Raw genomic sequence first — 24,473 nt, forward strand, 5'->3', positions numbered from 1 at the left:
GTAAACAAAGTGAACACCAGGCTTAATCCTACAGCTCCTCCACTGCTCCAACCACACAGCACCACAGCAGGCCTGCCCCTATGGGACCGGTGAGGTTGGCGAAGCCCAGGATCTAAGCCATCACTTTGCCCAGAACAGAGGAGCAGCTGGGAGAGAACACAGGCTTGGCTGATTCAGTCTGAGCCCTTAACTGCTATGTTTATAGAAAACACCCAACCACTGCCCACCCCCACACGTGGCCTATTTGGCTCCAGAACCTACTCCAGGTGTGGGGGCCCAAGGCTCCGCTGTCAGGGTTTCGGGCTGGGTGCAGGAGGCAGAACGAGGCAGCCACCTCAACTGGGCCTCCTCTCTACAAATAGTTGTGGGCCCAGCTGTCCCACAGGGGGGCCAGGGATGTGGCACCCAGCTACGGGACTGGGTGAGTCCACCCTGCAGGGATCCCAGCTGAGCACTGCCAGGCAGGAGGCACAGCTGTTGGCCGACACCTGTCCAGGGTGGCTTTGCTTTCTTGATTCATGTCCCTGCTTTTGGTCATTCCCTCAGGAAGTTGAGACAAGCTGGCACAAGTTCAACTCCTGAGCTTAACCTTGCAGCAGCAACAGGGCCTTTAAACTCATAGGCTCAGTTCTTGGCCCTGCAGCTTGGCCACCAAGCCAGAATCCACCCAGTGTCTTGGGGCCAGCCTGACCATGCTCACAGCTGGGGCCCATTAAAGGGGCCATGCTCCATCCCCCTGGCCTGCCCAGCCCAGCCCTGTGGGTGAGCCCAGTGAGGCTCAAAAGGCCGCTAAAATAATTCTACCACAGGACAGACATAGACTTCGTGTGGGCTGCCCATGGCCCATCTGCCTGTATGGATAATTTTGTATGAGCTGAGAATAACCTAAGCACCCAAATGGTCTTTGGCAGAGAAAAGTCCCGAGCCCCTGGCTTACATCATCACCGGGTCGGTAGAGGGTGATGGAGGGCCGGGGAGGAGGGGAGAAAACTGCCCTGCCAGGCACTGGTGGCTCCTTCTCGTAATCCTTAGCTACTCAGGAGGCTATCTGAAGATCCCCATTCAAACCAGCCCAGGCAGGAAAGTCCACAAGACTCTCATGTCCAGTGAACCAGCAAAAATGCGGGACACAGAGTTGGCTCAGGTGGTAAAAGCATCTTGAACACTAAAGGCTAATGGACAGCACACCGACCCTGAGTTCAAGCTCCAGCACCTGTACAAACAACAACCACCCTCTCAGCCTCACTACTGATGGCCAGACTCTTACCCCTGCTCCCTGGGGTTCTGTTGCCATGGCCCACCACTCCTGTCCTGTCCCATACCATCCTTCCTTCCTTCCTTCCTTCCTTCCTTCCTTCCTTCCTTCCTTCCTTCTTTCCTTCCTTCCTTCCTCCTTCCCTCCCTCCCTCCTTTCCTTTTCCTTCCTTCCTTTCTTCCTTCTTTCCTTCCTTCCTTCCTTCCTTCTTTCCTTCCTTCCTTCCTTCCTCCTTCCCTTCCTCCCTCCCTCCCTTCGGCTTCTGTCTCAAAAGCTCGAAATAAAATCTCCCCTTTGTCCCCAGTGATGTTGGCTTCCTCAAAAATAAAAGGCAGGAGGAGCTTGATTCTCACATAAATCCCTTTGCCAGGAAGCCAAAAATTACTAACAGCATGAGGCCGGGAGTATTAAATCCCCCATGCAAACCACCCAGGCATGCCTGCATCAGGCGAGGCCCGGTGCCCTGCCTGCCGCATGATCACGTTGGGAAATGTCACAAGTGTGCATTCAGAGGAGACGAACGGTGTGGTTGAATATGGCTTTTGATTAAATAAAATCCCCAGCATTCATGTAAAACAATAATAACAGCTAATAATAACAGGGCATGTAATAATGAACCATTCATAGACATAAGAGGTAATTGTTCAATTAAGAGCCGAGAGTTCCTGAGACTGTCTTTTCTGATGGGATCCTTTGTTTAGGCCTCGGGTAGCACTAATTATTTCCCAGTAGTGCTTTAAACTTGGGAGGAAAAAAAAGCCCTCCTGTCAAAGATGACATACAAGTGCTTTATCATTATTAAATACACATATGCACACATAATAAGAAACCCTTATTGGAATGAAGTTAGGGGTCTGTTAAAGGGGGCGGGCAGGAAATGAGAGCCAGCAGGCCTGGAGCCTGAGGAACTAAGTGGCAGACAACAACTAGGCTCCATCCATCACCTCTCATCCCTTAGAAGCCAGAGATTGAGGGCAGAATGCCCAGGTTCAAATCCTGCCTCCACCACTTACCAGCCTGGTGCTAAGGCAAATCATCCCCTTTCCACTTTCTCAGCCACGATACACAAGGCAGGACTGTCCAGTATTTGGCTTCTAGTGGCATTCACCCTTCCCTCGAGAGTCTGTAGCCACTGACAACTGCTGCCCCCACTTTTTAAAAGCCACAAACCTGGGCAGCACGCAGACAATGCATGGTGTGGCTGCTTTAGGGTTTCTTTGAGCTTGGGAGTCTCCTGGCTCATCCTCCCTGTGGCTTCCCATTGGTCAAACCAAGTCACATGGCCAGGCCCAGGTGTGGGACATGAGGCCTCACAGAGCCTAGTTGGGGCTGGGCGCGAAGGGTCCACCTTGAGCCTCAGGGAAAAGCAAACTTCCCCATTCTCTGTCCTCGAAGTCTGGGAAAAGCTAACTCCATCCTTAGACCAAGGGTGACCAGCTAACCCAGCTCTGAGAGTAGATGGAGCCCCTGACACAGGGATTGGCTCAAGTAAAGGACACATGACCCCAACTGCTCAGGTAAGTAGAGTCTGGAGACTTCTGTTGGGTGGGCTGGGGAAAAGCAGCTCTTCTCGGAGATGGCTGCTTTGGGAGGAGACCCGCCAGCAGCTTCCAGGGTCAACACCTTGGAGAACTGCCACCATGCAAGGCAAGAGAGCGGAGGACTCAACACCCAAGGGAGACTGTCCTTATGATGTCACTGGAACCCAGGATCCAGCCATGCCTGAAGCCAGAAATCCCTGGTCTTTATCAATACCATAAACCAGTAATGTACTCACACTCATCTCAAGCAAGCCAGGACACAGAGAGGAATGAATGCCAACTTCACTGGCTAGCACCTGTAATGCAAGCAACTCAGGAGGCTAAGGTGGAGGACAGCCTAGGTTATATAACAGGACCCTGCCTCAAAACAACAGCAGCAAAGAGGAAACAAGACAGACGTGCGTGAGTGTTGAGAGGACATTACAACCACAGAAGGATAAACAAAATGTGATCTCCCACCCAGTTATTCACCCAAAAATACTCTGGCCTGCCACCAGTACATGTCCTGCATTTTGAAGAAAATTGAGAATGATCATCTTTAAGATTTTTTTGGAGTTAATCTTGATATGTAGCCCAAGCTGACCTTGAATTTGTGATCTTCCTGCCTCAGCCTCCAGAGTGCTGGGATTATAGGTGTGTACTACCATAGCCAACTATCTTTAAGACCTTACTGGAACTTCTAGCATGGGTGAAGCCCTAGATTCAAACCCTAGCACTGAGAGAAAAAGCAAGGGGGAAAAGTCTTACTGGAACAAACAAAAATCTCAAAGACTAGGAAAGTTAATTATGATTTTAAAAGATCAATGACTTAAATGCCTCAAGAAGTTATTGAGTCCCTTTGAGCAGGAGGGTGTTTTGATTTTGTGGGCAAGCCTAACCCATAGACGCTTAGAAAAATGATCTCTTTATAGTCTGGGAGTGAGCTACAGCTACGACCAGTGTTGAGGCTAGAGGGGAAAGGAACATCACAGGTGCTACTGGCTGGCTGAGCAATATGGGTTCCTCTTTCACCCTTTCTCACACAACTCACGCCTGGCTGGGGTCACTGTCTTCCTCCATACTGCCCTCTATTTTAGGCTAAATGCTGCTTCCTGGGAATATAGCCTAGAGGTAAAGTGCTTGCCTCGTATACATGAAGCCCTGGGTTCAATTCCTCAGCACCACATATATAGAAAAAAGCCGGAAGTGGCACTGTGGCTCAAGAGGTAGAGTGCCAGCCTTGAGCAAAAAGAAGCCAGGAACAGTCCTCAGGACCTGAGTCCACGCCCCAGGACTGGAAACAAAAACAAAAACAAATGCTGCTTCCTGTTGGCTGCTGACTGGCCAATGCATGAGACATGTGACACAATTCTAGCCAATAAGAAAAGGCTCATGCCTGCCACCCTAGCTACTCAGGAGACTGAGATTTGAAGACCACAGGTTAAAGCCAATCTGGGGAAGGAAAGTCTATAAGACTCTTATCACCAATTAATTAACAAAAAGCCAGAAATGGAGCTGTGGCTCAAGTGGTAGAGTAGCTAGCCTTGAGCACAAAAGCTCAGAGACAGCTCCCAGGCCTCAGTACCAGCACCACCACATACCACACACGAGAGAGAGAGAGAGGAGAGAGAGGAGAGAGAGAGAGAGAGAGAGAGAGAGAGAGAGAGAGAGAGAGAGAGAGAGAGAGAGAGAGAGAGAGAGGAAGAAAAGGAAGGAAGCAAGCAGAAAGCCATCCGGGAGGGTTTCTCCACCCTAAGACATAGAAGCTATCCACCGCGGCTCCCCCCCCCCCGCCCCCCGCACACACCCACCCCTGCTTTGGATGTGATGCCTGGATCTGGGGCGCCATCTTGTGACCTTGAGGGAAGCCAGCATGAGGAAAAGGCCAGTAGCACCAGGCAGGTGTTGCTCACAGGGGATAAACAGCCAGAAACCAACTATAAACACTGGGTGTTTAATGAATTCACTGAATTAACTAGCCTCAGGTCTTCCCTAGCTCAGCATGTCCTAGTACCTAAAATGATGAATATTCCTTTTTCACACTTGACCTTGGACCAAAGGCCAAGAAACCATAAAATAGTCCTTTTTTTCTTAGTCTGTGTAAGTTTCCTGTGACTGATTGCACAGATCACATAACTGCATATAAATATTACAGCCACCAGCAGGCGCTACCGGCTCACACCTGCAGTCCTGGCTACTCAGGAGTATGGACTGAGATGGAGATCTGAAGCCAGCCCAGGCAGGAAAGCCCAAAAGACTCTGATCTCCAATCAAGCCTCAAAAAGTTGGAAGTAGAAACTGGAACTGTGGCTCAAGTGATTAGAGCACTAGCCTTGAGCTGAAGAGCTCAGGGACAGCGCCCAGGCCCAGAGTTCAGGCCCCACGAACAACAACAAAAAGAAAAGTTGGAAGTGGAGCTGAGACTCAAATTGTAGACCACCAGCCTTGAGCAAAAAAGACAGAGAGGTCCTGAGTTCAAGCCCCAGTACAAGCACAAAATAAAAACAACAAGAAGAAAGGAAGAAAAGGAGGAAAGAGGGGAGGGAGGAAGAGAGGGAGGGAAAGAGGGAGGAAGGGAGAGAGAGAGGAAGGCAGGGAGAGAGGAAGGGAGGGAGGAAGGATACAGCCACAGTTCTCTCTGCTTTGAAAAGCCCAGGAAACACTCGATCTTCACAAGTCAGGAGTTCAGCATTTCCTTAGGCAAGGCCAGAAGTCAGCTCTTCTTGTCTCATGCAGAGCTTTCTAGAACCTTTCACATTCCCTTTCTCCCTCCATTATCCCCATCCAAGGACACCCAAGGCAGAGGTCTGCCCTGTCTCCAGATCCCACCAGGAAAGGTCCAGGTGGCCACAATGCCTCTGAGCAAGCCCGGGACAGCCAGTCACCCAAGTACAAGGGTAACGCTGTGGCCAGGTGGGGAAAGAAGACCAAGGCCTGCTCCACCCTGGCCAGCCCCTCCTGGGTCTCAGAGCCTCAGGGAAGGCACTGACCCTGCCCCTCCTGGCTCAGGGGATGGGGGACAGGCTCCACCATGCTGTGTGACTCAGGATCACCAGAGAACTGGATGAGAACCCACTCTGGTGCTCAAGTGGGAGGTAGAGGTAGGGTACCCCCAAAAGCCACGCTAGCTGGAACTACAAGGAAACCCTCGCCCCGCCCCACCATCATCCCCTCCACCTCCACCATCTGTGACAAACATTTATTGAGCACCGACGATGCCAGACACTCTACAGGATGCACAGAAGGCTAGGGTGACCCCAGGGCCAGGCTGCAGTGAAGCCCCCAACCATCCAACATGTCCATGCTGGTGGGGTGCTGGCTGGGGTGGAGGCCTGGCTGGTGTGCACCTGAGACTGGCAGAGGCCCCTCCAGGTTCCAGCCAGGATGCGAGTCGAGCAGCGCAGCTTTCCTGAGAGCAATAAATAACGGAGATGCGCGGGGCCAGGCCCCAGCCCTGCGTGGTCTTGTGTGACTCCATGGGAGTGAGACAGCCAGCCGGGACCCCTTCCTTGGAGGTGGCAAAGCTGGGGACCAGAGGGTCCTGGGGCCACCCCAGAATCTCCATCAGCCCTCACCTCTGGGGGAGGGGGGTCACCGGAGGGTTCAGGGGCCACCCAGGAGCAGCCAGGGAAGTGCAGAGGGACCAAATAGGGCAGGTGCAAGGACCGGACTGGGCTGCCACACCCACTACAGCGGGGCGTCCTCAGTCCTCCACTTTGGGGGGTAGCTCTGCAGGTGGCCATCACAGTTGGGGTTCCCCATGTTGTCCAGGGGTACCACGACCTCATCCGGGCTCGAGTTCTTGTTCAGCTCCACCACGCGGGGCACCACCGAGGACCAACGATCTGGGCATTAGCGTGGAAATGTTAGGGCTGGAGGTGTGTGCACACATTGAGCACCATTGTGTACTAGTGCTCTACAGTTGCAAGGGGGGTGGTGCTATGTCTACTTTACAGAGCGAGAAACAGGATCCGAGAGGTCAGCAGCCCTCCCAGATGAGCACAGCAGAGCAGGGAGAAAGCAGGACTAAGCATACATCAAAACGTCCCTCACACCCATGTCTTCTCCCTCAGTGTGTCTTCCACTCAAGGTTTTGTGGAAAAGCTAGGCGCTGGTGTCTCCCGTCTGTAATCCTAGCTACTTATGAGGCTGAGATCTGAGGACTGCAGTTCGAAGACAGCCCAGCCAGGAAAAGTCTCTTGACATTCTTATCTCTGATTAGCCAGCAGAAGAAACCAAAAAGTAGAGAATGGTTCAAGTGGTAGGGCATCAGCCTTGGGTTTTCAGCCAAGTGAGAGGGTGAGGCCCTGAGTCCAAGTCCTGAGACCAGCACAAACAAAAGGTTTAGTGGACAAACTGGAAAGACTTCACCATCGTGGACCTACGGGAGGGTCACCTGTCCCCTCCTGCCAGCTCCAGCCACAGCAGGCGGGGCCAGAGGAGAGCCAAGGTGAGCCACCAAGCCATGCTTGGGTCCAAGCCTGTAAGTTTAGCCACTCAGGAAGCTGGGATCTGAGAATCCAGGTTCAAAGCCAGCCCAGAGCAGACCAATCCACAAACCTCCTTCAATTAACCAGCCCAAAAGCTGGAAATGGAGGTGTGGCTCACGCGGTAGAGCACTAACCATAAGCGAAAAGCCAAGCCAAGGTGCCCTACATTTACCAGCAGCGGAGGAAAGCCTTGGGCTCCACTCACCCCTCCGCAGGCGGCCCACTGTGTGCGAGAGCCCGTAGTACTGGTAGGTCTCGCTCTTGCCCGGGTCCTCATTGATGATGCCCAAGTTCTGGTTCCAATGAGACCAATTCACCTCATCCACCCTGGGGGTCCAGAGCAGAGGTGGGGTTCAGGCGAACCCCACCCCCAGGATGGAAATCGAGGGCGGGGTCTCACTGGATGCGAATTGTCCCCAGCTTCTTCCTCTCCCTTTCCCTTCGGGGCTCAGGACCGGCCGAGGCTTTGGGGAGCACTTGGGCCTCAGGAGGCTGGAGGAGGTAAAGCTACCTCCCGAAGGCCGCCTGGGGAGCAGCGCAGGCGGGGCCCAGCAGGCCTCAGTGGCTCCGGAAGTCGCAATGGGTTGAAAAGCACAGTGGAACTGGGGAGGTGGGGGGACGCACGGGGGCTCGGGCAGCTCCGTTCTGCCCACGCCCCGGCCTCACCTGAAGCACCACCTGCGATCTGGGGTGCCGTCCGAGCTCTTGCCCACGGTCACCATCTCCCCGGAGCGGAAGGCCTTCCGCAGGAACACAGGGAAGGAGCGCTCGATGTCCAGGATGGTGGTGGCCCACTGCGGGGAGGAGGGCGAGGGCAATGGCAGATGCCCGGTGCTGGGCCAGGCGGGCAGATAACTAAACTCACCCCACCGCCAGGTGGCCGGACCGCAACTGAGAGAAGGGGCTCAGGTGCGTAGGGCCTGGGAACCCCAGGGAGGGGCGGAGCAAGGGAATCACAGGGAGGGCGGGGCTATGAAACTCCAGGGAGGGGCGGAGCCAGGGAATCAGGGAGGGCGGGGCCAGGGAACCCCAGGGAGGGGCGGAGCCCGGGAACCCCAGGGAGGACGAGGCCTGGAGCAACCTAGGGGCTCGTTGCCCTGCATAGGAGGCAGCTGCCTCTCCTCTGGCCCACCAGGGGCTGCCAGGAAGCGGGTCCCCCTTGATACTCCCAGATTTCCCTAGAAGACCAAAAATCTGGATTTCTAGGTGTCATTTCTTCATTTTAAAAGCCTTAATCTTGTCCAGGCACTGGTGGCTCACACTATAATCCTAGCTACTCAGGAGGCAGAGATCTGAGGATCACAGTTTGAAGCCAGCTTGGACAGAAAGAGACTCTTATCTCCAATTAACCACTCAAAAACCAGAAATGGAGCTGTAGCTCAAAGTGGTAGAGTGCTAGCCTTGAGCAAAAGAAAGTGCTCAGGCCTCTTAGTTCAAGCCCCACAATCCACAAAACAAAATCCTGAATCTTAAAAAACAAAAACAAGAACCCAAAGTGATGCTTTGCTGGTCAGCCCTAGTCCACAGGCCGCCAGTTTGCATCCTATGAGTAGTGCCCAGAGGAGAAACTGAGGTCCCAGAAAGTAAGCTGTGTGGGTAAAGAGCAGACTGGCATGGCTTCCTTCACACTGAGTATGACATAAAGAGGAAATAAAAATTAAATGTATTAAGTAGTTCTAACAAAGCAAAGTTCACATGCCAGGAACAAGCCCCCAGTTCACGCCAATGGCATCTGGAGGGGAGGGGCTTTGGGAAGCTATTAGGGTTAGATGAGGTCATCGTGATGGCATTAGTGGCTTTACAGAAGAGGAGGGAGCTGGCAGAGTGGCGCAAGTGACAGAGCCCCTGTGTAGCAAGCACAGCACAAGGCCCTCACCAGACGCAGCGCCATGCTCTTGGACGCCCCAGCCTCTGAAACTGTGAGCCAAATAAACCTCTATTCTTTTTTATTTTCTTTTTCTGGGCCTTGAACTCAAAATCTCTGGCTTGCTAGGCAGGTGCTCTACTGTTAAGCCACCACACCTCCAGGGCTTTTTTTTGCATTAGTTGTTTTTGAGGTAAGGCCTTGGGTTTTAGGGTTTTTGTTTTTTTTTGTTTTGTTTTGAGGTTTTTTTGTTTGTTTGTTTTGTTTTGGCCCTGGGCTTGAATTCAGGGCCTGGGTGTCATTCCTGAGCTTCTTTTTCTCAAGGCTAGCATTCTACCACTTTGAGCCACAGTACCATTTCTGGTTTTCTGGTCATTAATTGTAGATAAGACTCTCACAAACTTTTCTGCTGGGGCTGGCTTCCAACCACGATCCTCAGATCTCAGCCTCCTGAGTAGCTGGGATTACAGGCGTGAGCCACCAGTGCCCAGCATCTCAGGCATTTTGTTGCAGCAACTCAAACTGGACTAGGGCAGTGAGCATGTACTATGATGGCAGAGGTCATGCAGTCGCTGTGGGCAGGGCCATCTGGGTCTTGTGAGCTGGGACCAAACATCTGAGACCATGGCTGCTGGTCAAACCAAGAGGTCCCCTATCTCCCCAAATTCACCAGGAATTGCCAGGGCATAGACAGCTTTAGGGATGGGGAAATGGAGGCAGGGTGGCTCACAGAGTAACAAGGCAGAGGAATCCGATCTGGGGAGATGTGGAAGATGGTGGCCCTGGGCCTCACCTGCAACTTCCAGATGTGCTTGCTCTCCTTGGACACCTGGCCCACCGTCTCCCCCATGAGGGCGATGAGCATGTTGAGCAGAAGCACGAAGGTGAGGATGATGTAGGTGACGAGCAGGATGATGAAGACCACAGGGTACTTGGTGCTGCTCAACATCTCGAGGTCGCCCATGCCAATGGTCAGCTTGAAGAGGTCCAGGAGGAAGGCGCTGAAGTCTCGCTGTCACGGCAGGATGGGTACGTGGGCACTGTACAGTTGGTCTGGTCCTCGCTGCACACCTTCATGTTGGCACATGGGTTCAGGAGGGAGACCAGGGCTGCGGGAGGGACCAGGGTGGCCTTCGCTGAGCATGTGGACACGAGCTGAGACGCCAAGCAACACCAGGTGACATCCCCACCAAACATGGGGCACAGACAGAAGAGGGCAGCTCCTCAGGGACCAGCCCTGTGGGCTTTGTCAGTCTTTGTGGTGTCTTCCCTCATGGCCCTAAGCCACTGGAGTCCCAGCATGCTCCAGTGTGGCATCATGTGGGTGCTAGGCCTTTACCCATGGTTCTTCAGTGCTTTCTAGCCTCTCCCACAGGAACCGGAGTCCTCTTCTGCCCCCTCAGTCAGGGCTGGCCTTGGACTTGCCTTGGCTAATACAGTGGGACAGCAAAGATCCCATACCAGGTACTGGGTTTGAGTACTTCTGCTCACCTTCTAGAAATCCTTACGCTCACATAAGAACAAGCTTGCTAGCTGGAGGACAAGGGAGAGAGCCAGGTCTCTTGTGAGGCCAAGCGAGGCGGAGCAGCATCTCAGACATGGAGCTGCTTGAGATGAGCCATACCTGGCCCGGGTCAGCATGGCCACCCAGACTCACCAGTCACCCACAAGCAATAGAAATAAATGGTTGTTTGAAGCCATTTATTTCCTGGTGGCTGCCTTTAGATTAATGGCTAACTTTGGAACTTGGACCTCTCTATGCTTCAGTTTCGTGTGTGTGTGTGTGTGTGTGTGTGTGTGTGTGTGTGTGTTGTGGGTATATGTAGAGTAGGACTTGAATTCATAGCCTGAGTGCCGTCCCTTAGCTCTTTTACTCAAGGCTAGTCCTTACCACTTGAGCCACAGCTTTACTTGTGGCTTTTTGCTGGTTAATTGGAGATAAGAGTCACACGGGCTTTCCTGCCTGGACTGGCTTTGAACCATGAACCTCAGATCTCAGCCTCCTGGGTATCTACAGGTGTGAGCCACCAACACCCAGCCTCAGGTTCCTAATATGTAAAAGGGGAAACAGACTTGCCAGGAGAACTGACCAAGGCAAGGACAGAAGCACCCTGGGCCTGGCACACACCAGGGCTGCCACTGTCCTCAGTCCGGGATTGCTACTGCTCTAGGCCTTGTGCCTGTTCTGCTGGCCACCCAGCACCCAGCACTCACCTGAGGCATAGCCGATCATGAAGAGCAAGTAGACAAGCAGGAAGCGGAACAGGTCCTTGAAGAGGATCTAAAGACCCCAGTAGGGTTGTGGAGGCAAAGAGGAGACATGGCTTGTTTTCCCTACTCCTCCAGACCATGTGAGCTGCCCCCACAGAGCCCATATTGTCAGGCCTGCAGACACACAAGACCCACACATGGTGACTACCACTGCCCTCAGGACACCTGCGTCCACAGGGCCCTGCCCTGTACCTTCTGGATCATGATGCTATAGGTCCCAGTCAGCTTCAGCCCCCGGGTGAAGTAAAGGGCATTCATCCAGCCCAGGACCAGCGCAAAGACCATCACAGCCAGGTAGGCCTCGATCCCCGCCAGGTAGAGCGCTGCAGAGACTATCACCAGCACAGAATAGATGAAGCTACGGGGCAGCAGAGACCACCACAGGGACAGAAGAGAGAGAAGGGACAATGAGGCTCTGGAAGGTGAGATGTGTTCCCAGGTCCTCCATAATACTAGGTCATCCCAATTATCTTCTAGGCCCCCCAGAACAGAGGCAAAGTACATTAGCTGGGTTTCTCAGCAGCCCCTTAAAATGGTCACATAATAAGTAATTAAAGTGTGTGTATTGGCCCGAAGTGATACTCCTTGGAATTGCTGCAGAAGGATTTGGTGGCATTCAGTGCAGATTTTATTGCTAAGTGGATTTCATCACTCTCTACTGCTACAGGAATGGAATAGATGTAGCACACATGTCCTGTGCCCCAGGCAGACATCATTAGTCAATCACAGCCAACTTCAAGTATACAACACAAGAAGTCTCAACATTCTCAACCCTGGCATGCCAGGCAGACATTAGCAATCAATCTCCAGCATAAGAAGTTAAGATTACTTCAATCCCTGGTGTTTACCGTAACTCCCCAGGAACCCGAGAATTTGCTTAGCCAGGAAACCTTACTTATTGCCTGACCTTGGCCTTGCCCTGACTTTAGATCAGGGTTTCCCACTTGGATGAATTCACTCCTCACATTCTGAATGACCACCCTCACCCAAAGGCTGCTGCCCCAGGACCTCTACTCACTAGAGCAGCTGGAAGGAGCCATCGATGAAGAGAGAATTGACACCGGGGCATTTCTTCATGAACAAGTCTTTGATCTGGAAGAGGGGAGGAAGCCTGTGGCAGTAGTGGAGCCAGGGAGAGGGGTCAAGTGGGGGAAGAGAGGGGAAGAGAAGAGGAAGGGGTAGAAGGGAGGGAGACAGCATGTAGGGCAGAGGAAAGAGCATGAGGCATTGGTTGCTAGGAAAGGAGGAAGGAGCGGAGAGGAGGACTCGGGGCTGGAGAAGCAGGTGGAGGGGAGTGATATAGGAGTGATAGGGCCTCACATTGAGACTCACATTGGTGAAGAAGAACAGGATGCCTGTGAAGAGCGTGAGGATCTCCCCAGCCAGCCGCAGGTAGTCCGCCGTGGTAAGGTAAGGGTAGGGAGGCTGGGGAAGCAGGCATGCCAAGTCTTCACCTGCCCCTCCAACTTCTGCCCCCAGATCCAGGTGTCACCCAATGGCCTGAACATCTGGATCCTGTGCAGCCTCCTCCTAGCTCAGGGTTGCCCTGGATATGGGGTCACCTTACCCCACTTGTCCCCATGCTTCTCTAGACCCTGGGGGGAGGGGAGGAGGAACTCCAGCCCTGGCCTAGCCTAGTTCCCATCCCAGCTCCCCACCGGCTCCTGTGCACTCACAGTGCCCTCTAACGGCTGGTAGTAGGCAGTGAGGGTAAAGATGACCATGGCACACAGGTAGGAGACCACATTGATGTAGAAGGACACTGCCCCGAACTTGCGCCACTTGTCCCGTAACAGCTCATTGATGGGCTCCACAGCCAGCATCTCGTGACGGTTCTATGAGGGGCAGGGTGAGGACATCTTCTTGATGTCCAACATGCCTTCCCACCCTCTGTGCCCTGGGCTCTTCCTTCCCAACCTGTTTTCCAGATACACCTGAGAATTTGCAGGGAAAGAACTGATAATATATTCAGAATCAGCCCCAAACTTCTGGGCTCAGTATTCGTGGTTCCAGCCAAATCTGCCTCAATTTGCCCTTTCACCCTATACCAGCACTGTAGAACCAGAGCTGGAAAAGCCTTCCAAGAACATCCATGTCCTCAAATGATCCTCAAATTCCAACCTGCAGGTTGTACTGGGCTACTGGCAGTAAAAATAATCTGCAAAACTTGCTAAAGTTATAAATTCCTGGTCTGAAAATGATAAATGATTGGCTTGTCACAATTCTCCAATTCTGGGCCCAGAGCAGACATCAATAATTGAGCTCTACACAATAGCACTCTGTATAGTTCCCTGGGTAGATGAAAGTAACCAATCAGCTTGCACTGAGGGAGTCTAAACCTACAAGCCCCAGTCTACATCAAGTTGGATGAGGGAAGTAAGATTCTACAGAAGAAGCCAGAGCCAGGAAGCTGTGGGGCAGAGATGGAGGGGAGCCACTCACATCTGCTCCCCTCTTCTGCATTCTCAGCCCTGTCTCTGCAGAATCTGCCAGATGACTTGCTGGGTTCATGTGGCAATGCTATTGTGGACTATTCTTCATGGTCAGAGGCAGGAACCGCATCAAGGTGTGGCACACTTATGACAAATACTTAATGACCGGGGCTGGGGATATGGCCTAGGGCCTTGTATACATAAGGCCCTGGGTTCAATTCCCCAGCACCACATATACAAAAAACGGCCAGAGGTGGCGCTGTGGCTCAGTGGCAGAGTGCTAGCCTTGAGCAAAAGGAAGCCAGGGACAGTGCTCAGGCCATGAGTCCAAGCCCAGGACTGGCCAAAAAAAAAAAACAAAAAAACAAAAAAAAAACAACCCACAAATACTTAATGACCCAAAAAGATGTTCATAAAATACCACGTGAAAAAAGAAGAGCCTCCAGAATATCACACAATGACCACTAATAATAACAGCTGACATCTAGTATTTACTCGTGCCAGACTGTTTTAAAATACCTCATTTGGTCCTGACATCTCTAGAGGATTAGCCTTCTCCCCAGGTTATAACTGAGGAGGCTGACAGACTCCCTGAGAGGCTGAGCTGCTCATCCTGAGTCACACAGTTGAGACTGAGCCAGGATCCCAACTGGTCTCTCCTTGCCTTTCTTCCCACCAGCCTTGCTCATTTTCCTAAGTGCTGGACACAGTTCTAGGTGCTTCGTTGGCACCTCCTGTTGCACCCACAAAGCCTCACTTTGGGGAGGAGGGGTTGCAGAGGCCACATCCCTACTTCTGCTGCCCCCTCTCTCTACCCTTGTGCCCACCTCGATCTTGCTGTTGTACACCAGGATCTCCAGCACAGAGGCCTCCTCCCCACAGGTGTCCAGGGAGGAGAGGTCATAGAGTGAGGAGTACACAGGCCCATACGCCCAGTCCTTGAACTTGCGAGACAGGTGCCGCGTGTCCTCATCTGTCACCTCCCGCCGTATGATGTGTTGGAAGATCTGCCAAGGGAAGGGCCACCCTCAGCCCCTCACAGGGGAGGGGTGGGGTGGGGTGAGAGGGATCAGCGGTGCTCAGAGACCAGGATGAGAGAGAAGCCACCGTGCTCTTCATAAGAGCAAAGCAGCAGTCACTCCATCTTAATAGAATGGTTGTGATCACAAGGATCCTATGACCACTCTACTACCCTAGGCTTGCACATGGGAAACTGTGGGATGTGCCCAGGGTGGTGTAGCATAAGGCGACATCAGAATTTAAACACGGGCTTCATGTAGTGTCTAAAGACCTTGGTATCAATGTGATTTTTTAAATGGTGGCTGTATGTTTTTCTTTTTGTGTGTGTGTGTGCTTAGTTGGCCTCATGCTTGCTAGATAGGTGCTTTACCACTTCAGTCAGGTTGCTGTATATTTTGTATGTGTGTTGGTACTGGGGCTTCAACTCAGGGCCTAGATGTGCCCCTGAGCTTTTGTGCTCAAGGCTGGTGCTCTACCACTTGAGCCATGGCCTCACTTCTGGGTTTTTGATGGCTAATTGGAGATACAAGTCTCATGGACTTGCTTTCCTGGGCTGGCTTCACACCACAGCCTTCAGATCTCAAGTTTGAATAGCTAGGATTACAGGTGAGAGCCACCAGCACCTGGCTGGTGCTCCCAGCTTGGCTCTCAGTCAGGGTGATGTTTCCCCCCCCCTCCCCCCCCCCGCCTTCCCCCCCACAACACAGAGTCTTGCACACTTTGGGTCATTGCGAGTGTGTGGCTTGTCCCCCCGTGCACAGGCAGGCCAGCCTACCACGTCAGTGAGTCTGAGATTGGGAAATGGTCTCCAGATGCTGGGCTGTGAGGCGCAGAGAGGGGAGGATGGAGGGGCTGGGACCCTGGGACTGTGCCTTTGGTTAGTGGGTGATCCTGACCCGTGGAGGGGCAGGCTGGTCAGGGGAGGGCAGGGGAGGGGCGGGGCTCTGGGTGAAAATCGCCTGGGGGCGTGGGCGCTGGCCCTGTCATGCGCGTGCGCGGGGACACCTCACCCCGATCTTGCCGGTCTTGGCGGCCATCATGAGGGGCGACAGGCCGTCGTTGTTGAGCACGGCCTCCAGGTTGCTGTCCGGGAAGAGGCGGGCGCACTTGAGCAGCAGCAGGTCGTACATCTTGGTGACGAACTTGGTGTTCTCGCGCGTGTTGTCGGCGATGGCCACGAGCGCGTGCAGCACCGTGTTGCCGCGGGAGTCCTGCCGCCGCATGTCGGCCTTCTTGTGCGGGTTCTCCGTCAGGTAGTTGACGATGTGCGGCTGGTTGGTGCAGGCGGCCAGCGACAGCGGCAGCTCCCCTGGGGTGGGGCGCGCGGCAGTCGGTGGGGGGGACTCTGCCGGTGGGGGGGACTCTGCCGCGACCCGGCGAGCGAGTCCCGACACCCTGACCGCAGCCTCTGCCGCGGCGGGGGAGCTGGCCACCGGTTCGTGGGCTCCGCCCGCGGGGGGCAGCTTCTCCAGGCCTGGTTTATGGGTGGCCTTTCCTAGGGGCGTGGTCACCGTGGGTGGGGCTTTGGCGGAGGGCGTGGCCTGTGTGGGCATGGCCGTCGTGGGTGTGGCTTGGTGGAGGGCGTGGTCTGTGGGCGTGGCCATTGTGGGTGTGGCTTGGTGGGGGCATGGTCACTATGGGCGTGGCCTTGGCGGGTGTGATGATTTGGGCGTGGCCTCTGTAGGTGTGACCTGAGTGGGTGTGGCTTGGGGAGGACATGGTCTCTGTGGGTGTGGCCACCGGCTGTGGGTCGGTGCTGGGCGTGGTCTCTGTGGGTGTGGTCCAAGTAGGTGAGGTTAATTTGGGTGTGGTCTGTGAGGGCGTGGTTCCTTTGGGGATTAGCCCGTTGGACCTGGCTCCTGGGGTGAGGCTGCCTGGGGATGTGGCCCCTGTGGCTCATTTGGCCGTGGAGCAGGGCTTCTTGGGGCGTGGCCCTGGGTGTAGGAGGCTGTGTGGGCCTAGTGGAATTGCTGTGGGACTTGGATTTTAGCACCACATAACGTGTGTAATAAGCAGGGGTGACAGGATATTTCACGGGCCCAGTTATGCCAAACAGGCTTGGTGCTGGCATAAGTGAGACTAAGGGACTTGCACGGGAATGTGTGAGTACACACACAGCCCTCGGGGATCTCCCAAACCCCACCATGCAGCTAGGGAAGCTGAGGCTCAGGGAAGTAGCAGGAGTGAGGATCTGGAACCTAGGGCCTGACTCCAAGTTCTCTCTAGAGCTTCCCTGTCCGAGGCTCTGGCTCCCCAACAAGGCCCCCTGCAGCTGTGCCCCAAGGTGGATCTGGGTCTGGGGCATTTAAGGAGTGACCAGGGTGACAGATTTGAAGCGGCACCCCGCATCTCGCACCCCCTACTTGCTCCTGGGGTGCCCAGCAGGCCCCTCCTCACCAAAGTAGAAGTAGCCCCCCTCGTCCTTTGGCTGGAAGAAGCGTCCGCGAGCCTGCGCGTGCACGTCCGCCCCCTGAGCCACAAGCAGCTCCACGTAGTGCTTGCACCGGCGCTCGATGGCGATGTGCAGGGCGGTCTGGCCTGGGGGTGAGGAGAAACAGGCATCCAGGGCCCTGGCAGGCAGGGACCCAGCCAGGCCTACTTCAGGGTACAGAGCAGGCACAGAATGTGGAAATGGAGGGGCGAGCCACAGAGGAGACTCAGCAACACTGGAAGGCAACAACCAGGGGTTTAGACATTCACCAGGATTTTAAATTTAGGGTGTTTGAAGCCCTAGATCTGCTACGTTGTAAAGTAGAACCTCAAGTTCAAAGGAGAATGAACCCCTAAAGGTGAGAACTTTTCAGATGCACAGGCTCCTCTAATTCATCCATTCACCCATCCATCCTTCCATTTGCTCTTCTATCCATCCTCCCATCATCCATCCATCCATCCATCCATCCACCCATCCTTCCTCCATTGCCAGCCATCCGCCCATCAGCCGTCCTCACGTCATCCGTCCTTGCATTGGCGGGCCAGTGCACCTCGGTAGTAGATGTCTCGGAAGGGTGAGTTGATGAATTCTCGCATGTTGCCAGTGCGCTCAGCGATGTCCAACAGCACAGGGATGGTGTCATTGCGGCCGTTGCTCAAGTTCAGCAGGGCCTTGGGCAGGCAGGTCTTCCCCGTGGATGGTTCTGGAAAAGATGGATAGGAAGAAGCAGGCCTTAACCCTAGTCTTGACCTGCTGGGTAGCGTGGGCACAGAGCAGTGGGCTGGAAGCAGAGCTGGGGGCCTCGTCAGGCTCCATGTTTGTCTCTGGGCTGGTTCCTCTGCCCGCTTTCATATGTTGGATGCCACAGCCCATATATTGCTACTTAATCAAATTGGGGAGGGGGGGTGAGTGAGATTTTTACCATGACAGCATGTCACTCAGGCTGGCCTCAAAATCTTAATCAGCCAGCATCTCAAGTGCTGGGATTAAAAGCATGGCCACTAGACCACATTTGGGGCAATTTTTCAAGGGCTTTGGAATCAAATCAATGATAAAGCAGGGTTAAGCAAAGTCAGCCAGGCAAAATATAGCCGTCCTGTGGCAGAATGCCTGCCTAGCTTGTATGAGCCCCTGAGGGTGGGGGGTGGGGAGCAGTGAGCCATTACTTCCACACTGCAGGACTTCTCAGAGCCTTTATTCTGCTCGTGGGAACTGTGGGCTCTAAAAACAAGATACACAGGAGTCTTTTCCCAGCAAACAGTTATACGAGTGCCCACAAGTCCCCAGAGAGGGAACAAATTGGCACAGGATGTGGAGTCACCTTAGAAAGAGCAGAGGCAGGTTTGGGGGGCCAATAAATGCAGAAATGGTTCCATCTGCACTAGGCCCCCTTATGAAGTTGGACTAATGGGTCCTTTATGCCTCTCATTAGTGCTTGCCAACAGCCCTTTGCAAATTTCTTTCTCTTGTAATTATTTCTTGGGTTACAGTAGTTCATTTTTACTTTGAAAGAAAATTGTCCTGTGAGTCAGACCTAGGGCATGAATCTTGCTGGGGACACGGGAATGGCACAAAGGGGAGCAGCTCATCTTGGGGTTCAAGTTCTGGCTTTGCGTCCGACAGCCATGCGCCCCTTTCTCAGCTTGGTTTCCTCTCTAGTTCAATGAAGACAAATGTGCCCTTATGCAGAGAAGTCAATAGAGGAATCAGTGGTTGTTGATTAGCCTGATACTAGGCAGATAGGAGCCCTGAATAAATATTCCTGGAGCAGCTACTCTCCTGCCATTTCCCCAGATGCCAGTAACCAGCAGGGAGGGCTGGAAAGCGTGGTGAGGACCTGGCCTCCAGCCCCAGCCCCCCAGGAGTGGGGTTTCTTAGACAGCCTCATTCCTCATCTGCTTCCTGCAGTACCCTGGCGCCCAGCCCCATGGCAACACTAGCTAACAGTTTCTTGGATGATTAATGATGTTCAATGTCCCAGGTGTGTAAGGGGGCTGCCTCCCAGCCTGGCCAAGGCCCCTGGGGACTCTGGAGACCCCAGACACGACAGCTGTGGCTTCAAGGCAGGGTTGAACCATTTTATCAATGTTTTCTGTAGTCAGACAAATCCTGGCTCTCCACACCCCACCCCCATCTTTCCCTCCCAAGCTCACTCCCCGTTATACATGTGTCCTTGGGGGGAGGATGGAGCTCACACCTAGCCAAAAACCTTGGTGCCATCCTTGTTTTCCTTTCTCCCTCAAGCTGACCTCTAGCATGCTCTGCTATTTTTCTATCTCTGCTGCTACCATCCTGGTCCAAAATGCCTTAAAACACCTTCCTAGTTTTCCCCTAGCCTTTCTGCCCTTTCTCCATACTCTTTCTACACAGCAGCCACAATAACCTAAGAAGTATGACTCCTATCATAGAGAGCCACAGGTCCTTTGCACATGCCATCCCACCTCCCTCTACCTAATCCAAAACACTCCTCACTCCTCTTTCCACCTGGCTAATGGAACACACTCAGCGTCAACTCCAATGTGGGTTGCCTCATCCGGGCAGCCTTCCTGGAATTGTCCTGACTAGTGTAACTCCTCTAATGTAGTCTCTTGTTAATACTCCTTCAGTTTATATCTGTAGTTGAAAAATACCACTTCCGCTTAGGAGCTTATTGTGGTCAATGTGAGGTCAGGGTGCCATCTGCCCCACTCAATTAGTTATTGCCCACTCCCTGCCTCTCAGAGCCTGACACTTGGTAGGTGTCCAGTAACCATTTGCTGAGGTAAACAAACAAAAAACCATCCCCAAGTGGGACCAGACCCTGGGTTGGGCTGGAGACCGCCAGCGTCACATGCAGTCCTGGGGATGACCACCAGGTGGCGGAGTAGCCTGGCTACAGGACCTGGGGAGGGATGGTAAATTGCCCACAGCCAAACAAGAGGAGGGAGGGAGGGAGGAGGGAGGGCCCCTGGCACCCCTGAAAATCAGATGGAATCATTCGCCCCTAGACATAAAAACAGGCAGGGACCAGGGACAGGTTCTGTGGAGCCTAAGGCCCACACAATTAATGGGACCTGTTTGCACAAATAAACACACAATTATGAACACAAGTCAGTCCAGGAACTTAGGTGAGGCCCAGGTGGAAAGGTCAGGGCATGGCTGCAACCACCAATGAAGTACTGAGGTCAGGAAAGCCCCCCAAGTCCCCATAGATCCCGGACTGTGGCCCCAAATGAAGCAGACATGGCTGGCTCAGCACCACAAATTAATATGATTTTTTATTTTGTTTTTGCTGGGGCTTGAACTCAAGGCCTCATGCTCTTGCTTGGCTTTTTCACTCAAGGCTGGCAGTCTTCCACTTGAGCCACACTGCCACTTCCAGCCTTTTGCTGATTAATAAGATAAGATAAGAGATAAGAGTCTCACAGACTTTTCTGCCTGGGCTGACTTCAACTCATGATTGATTCTTAGTTCTCAGCCTCCTGTGTAGTTAGGATTACAGGTGAGAGCCCAGCTTAATTTTTTTATATATAAATAATGACCTACTAATAGACCCAAAGATATTGCACTGTCGTTTTGGGTTAAGAATCAGATTCATTGGCAAAAATTTAATAAAAGATATATAGTTTATATAATGTATATTATATAAAATAAACAAAATTAGAAAAAGAAATTTGCCAATCCTGGACTTGAACTCAGGGCCTGGGCACTGTCCCAAAGGGTGAACTAATGCAGCAGTGGTTCTCACTGGACACTTTGTTGAAAATGAGCTAGACAACTTGTGGGGGGAGGGGAGGGGAAAAGCAGAGAGAGAGAGAGAGAGAGAGAGAAACACTGTCCAAAAAGAAATGACAAAGAAATGTACTCTTTTGTTGTTGCTGTTGGTCATGGGGCTTGAACTCAGGGCTTGGTCACTGTCTTTGAGCTTCTTTTCCTCAAGGCTAGCACTCTACCACTTGAGCCACAGCACCATTTCCTGCTTTTTCTATTTATGTGGTGCTGAGGAATCAAACCCAGTACTTGAAACACTTCACCACTCAGCCACATTCCCAGCCCTAAATTAATATTTTAAAACTAGAATCAAGCTGGAAACATGGTTCAAGTGACAGAGCACCCTGCATAGCAAGCACAAGGCCCTGAGTTCAAACCCTAATATTGCCAAAAGAAAACAAGAATCAATCAAGTCTATGTGAAATGAACCATAGAGTATCTGATTTGAAGTCTCAAAAAAAGGGTCTCTTGATCCTACCACAGACCAGCCTCAGCTGGCCTTCAGGAGCTACTTCTTTCTTTCTTTCTTTTTTTCTGCAGGTACTGGGGTTTGAACTTAAGACCCTGTACTGGCCTGGCTTCCTTGTTCTCTGAACTGGTGCTCTCCTGCTGAGCCACACCCCCAACACACTCTGGGAGTGACAGGTGAGGTGTAGGCAGCGGAGGAAGCTGTGTCCTGGGACTGGGGGCGTCACAGCCGGGACTGGAGGCTGAATTCTCTGGGATAAAGCGGGTGCTGGGTGGGGGCGGTGGAACTTTAGGCCGGAGGACCCTGGGAGCTGGGACACCAGGACCTGAGTGGAGGGGGCTGCCCTGTACTCAACACTCTAGAGTGATCTCTGTCCAAACCAGGACTATGCCTTTACTATTCTTGTCCAGTTTACAAGACACATTCCTCCAGTGCAGAGTTGGGACTTGAACCCACGTGAGCAGACAGACTGTTATTTACTCTACCTTTATATAGGTAAGGACATGCCAAATGAATAAAGGCTGGGGTGGGGGGATGAGGAACCAGAGGGGTTAAGTAGCATGGCAAAGGACACACAGGACCAGACTCCCTGTCCAGTGCTCTTCAATCTACTAACTCAAGAGGCAATACTGAGGGAAAGCCCCCCCCCCCGGCAATGCCAGGTTTCCCCCCGCCCTAGCAGGTCCCCCACCAGGCCCTCCTGCTGACTCACCCCGGAACTCCTCGTCCGTCAGGCGCTTCTTGTGGGTCAGCAAGTAGGGGAGCAGCCCATCCAGGTCAGTGGTGGAGCCCCGGGACACGATGTCAAAGAGGATGGGCCGGTTGAAGACCTTGAGGATGGGGGGTGGCTGTGGGGCCGGAGCTTTGGGGCTCTGAGGCTGCTTCCTAAAGGAAGAGGGGGATGGGAGGGGGCACATTCCCTGTGGACCCACTGTCCACGGCCTTAGCACCTAGAGGGGGTGGTCCGTGGATGCTCAGGGGATAGGTGATGCTAGGGGAGGTGGTCACAGTGGGGGGTTATGGCCAGCTTGGATGGATGGATGGATGGATGGATGGATAAATGAGTGACTAAGTAGATGAACTAATGGACAGCCAGCCTCTAAATGAAAGAATGGTTAGAAAAAGGCTGGGAATATGGCCTAGTGGCAAGAGTGCTTGCCTCGTATACATGAGGTTCGATTCCTCAGCACCACATATACAGAAAATGGCCAGAAGTGGCGCTGTGGCTCAAGTGGCAGAGTGCTAGCCTTGAGCAAAAAAGAAGCCAGGGACAGTGCTCAGGCCCTGAGTTCACAGCCCAGGACTGACCAAAAAAAAAAAAGAATGGTTAGAAAAAAGAAAGGGGAAAAGAGATGGGGAGGGAAAGAGGACAAAAAGGATGAAGAATGGAAGGCAGGCAGGCATCCAACTATTAGACGTGTAGACTTAGAATTGATTCTAATTAATTAGAATTTTAGAATTAATTCTAAAAAAAGATTAGAATTCATATTTTCTGAATAGCTGAAGGAATAGCAACAGAGAGGAAACTGGAGGATGAAGAGACAGTTGGAGAAATAAATGGCAGATGGATGGAAAGTTGGTTGAATGGCTGCCCAGATGGCTGGATAGATAAAGGACAGGCAGGTAGATGTGCAGATATGTGTTTGAATGAGTGAATGAGGGAAGGATGGATTTGGCAAGTGGAAAGATGTGTATCATTCAGATGCACATCTTGGGTGTGTCACTGTGGATGGATAGGTAGAGGGTAGATGGGTGGATGGACATATGTACAAATAAGTGAATGAATGAATGAATGAATGGAGGGTTGGTGGTGTGGGTGGGTGGGTGGGTGGATGGACAAATGGACGGATGGCTAAGGGCATGGCCAACCTGGTGGGTGAAGGCACACACACAGGTAAGTAGTTGTGGATAGGTGGCAGCAGGCTGCACAGGTGATGGAGGGACTCGTGGGTGGTGGAGGACAGACAGATGGACGGATGGGCCAGTGGAGGGGCTCAGCAGTACTCACTCCAGGACCTTCCTTCTCCATCGCTTGTTGTCACTGGGGTGGTGGCGGTAGGTGCCGTAGTCGAAGAGCGAGTCCATGGGCGCTTTCTTGGGCCCGGGCACCGAGGCCTCGTACAAGGTGGACTCCAGCAGGTCGATGGGGTTGGGCACTCCCTTGCGGAAGGCACCCTGGAACTTCATGCGCAGGTTTGTCCGTCCATCCCCAGGCCCAGCAGGGCGGGCGGCGGTCTCGGCCGGGGACGGGGTGGGGGAGCCCTCATCGCCCTCAAACAGATTGGCCAGCGAGGACAGGGGGAAGGGCTCCCCTCCAGGGGCGCTGCTGTCATCCCCAGGGGGCTCGGCCACCTCTCCGGGCCCCGCGCGGGGACCATCATCCGACATGCTGGCCCCAGATCCGACAGCGTTGCTTAGCCTGCAGGGGGACGCGGGTGTCAGAGGGAACACGTGGCCCGGGTGGGGGTTCCGGGAAGCCCCCCTCCCACATGGGCAAACAGCACTGCCGCCAGCCGCTTCAAAGCCACCGTTGTAATGACAGGGGCTGAGGCCACCACGCCCAGCTGTGGTCAGCCTGGGCCAGCGCCCAGCACGCACCACAGGGGCCGCTTTCAGGAAGCTGGAAACAGGGTCAGCCTGGGGCCCAGAAACCCTGTCCACTCAGAACCCAAACCCAGAGCCTGGGGACTGACCTGATGAGCCAGCTTCCTAGCCCCCCTGTGCAGGGTTCAAAGACCCGCTCAGGGGCAGGTGTTGACTAGCAGAGACACTGGGCAGTGCCCACCATGTGCTGCTGACACATGCCACATGCTTTGCCCAGTGGGCACTCAGAAGACCAGGCCTCCCTGGTGGGGGGGAAGGGGTACAGCAGGAAACAGAGGGTCAGAGGGCCCACTGGGGGAGGGTGTACGGCAGCTGTTTGGACACAAATAGGAAAAAGAACTGGACTAAGAGTTTCTCCAGACTGAGT

At 53.3% G+C, this 24,473-nt stretch overlaps 1 protein-coding gene across 1 annotated transcript in view; it reads right to left on the reverse strand.

The window, feature by feature from the left end:
- Positions 1-5,958: 5,958 nt before the first annotated feature.
- The window catches only part of Trpv4 (transient receptor potential cation channel subfamily V member 4), a 29,879-nt gene continuing 11,364 nt past the window's right edge, over positions 5,959-24,473 (reverse strand). The window contains 16 exon segments of the mRNA XM_048342797.1: positions 5,959-6,620; positions 7,471-7,592; positions 7,932-8,059; positions 9,923-10,137; positions 10,140-10,238; positions 11,344-11,410; positions 11,593-11,758; positions 12,419-12,492; positions 12,733-12,825; positions 13,077-13,235; positions 14,660-14,839; positions 15,863-16,161; positions 17,250-17,390; positions 17,834-17,986; positions 22,215-22,387; positions 23,511-23,921. Coding sequence (XP_048198754.1) covers positions 6,463-6,620; positions 7,471-7,592; positions 7,932-8,059; positions 9,923-10,137; positions 10,140-10,238; positions 11,344-11,410; positions 11,593-11,758; positions 12,419-12,492; positions 12,733-12,825; positions 13,077-13,235; positions 14,660-14,839; positions 15,863-16,161; positions 17,250-17,390; positions 17,834-17,986; positions 22,215-22,387; positions 23,511-23,890 — 2,607 coding nt within the window. The 5' untranslated portion in view covers positions 23,891-23,921 and the 3' untranslated portion in view covers positions 5,959-6,462.

The sequence above is a fragment of the Perognathus longimembris genome, chromosome 3 (assembly GCF_023159225.1).
Source record: "Perognathus longimembris pacificus isolate PPM17 chromosome 3, ASM2315922v1, whole genome shotgun sequence".
Classification (NCBI taxonomy): Eukaryota; Metazoa; Chordata; class Mammalia; order Rodentia; family Heteromyidae; genus Perognathus; species Perognathus longimembris.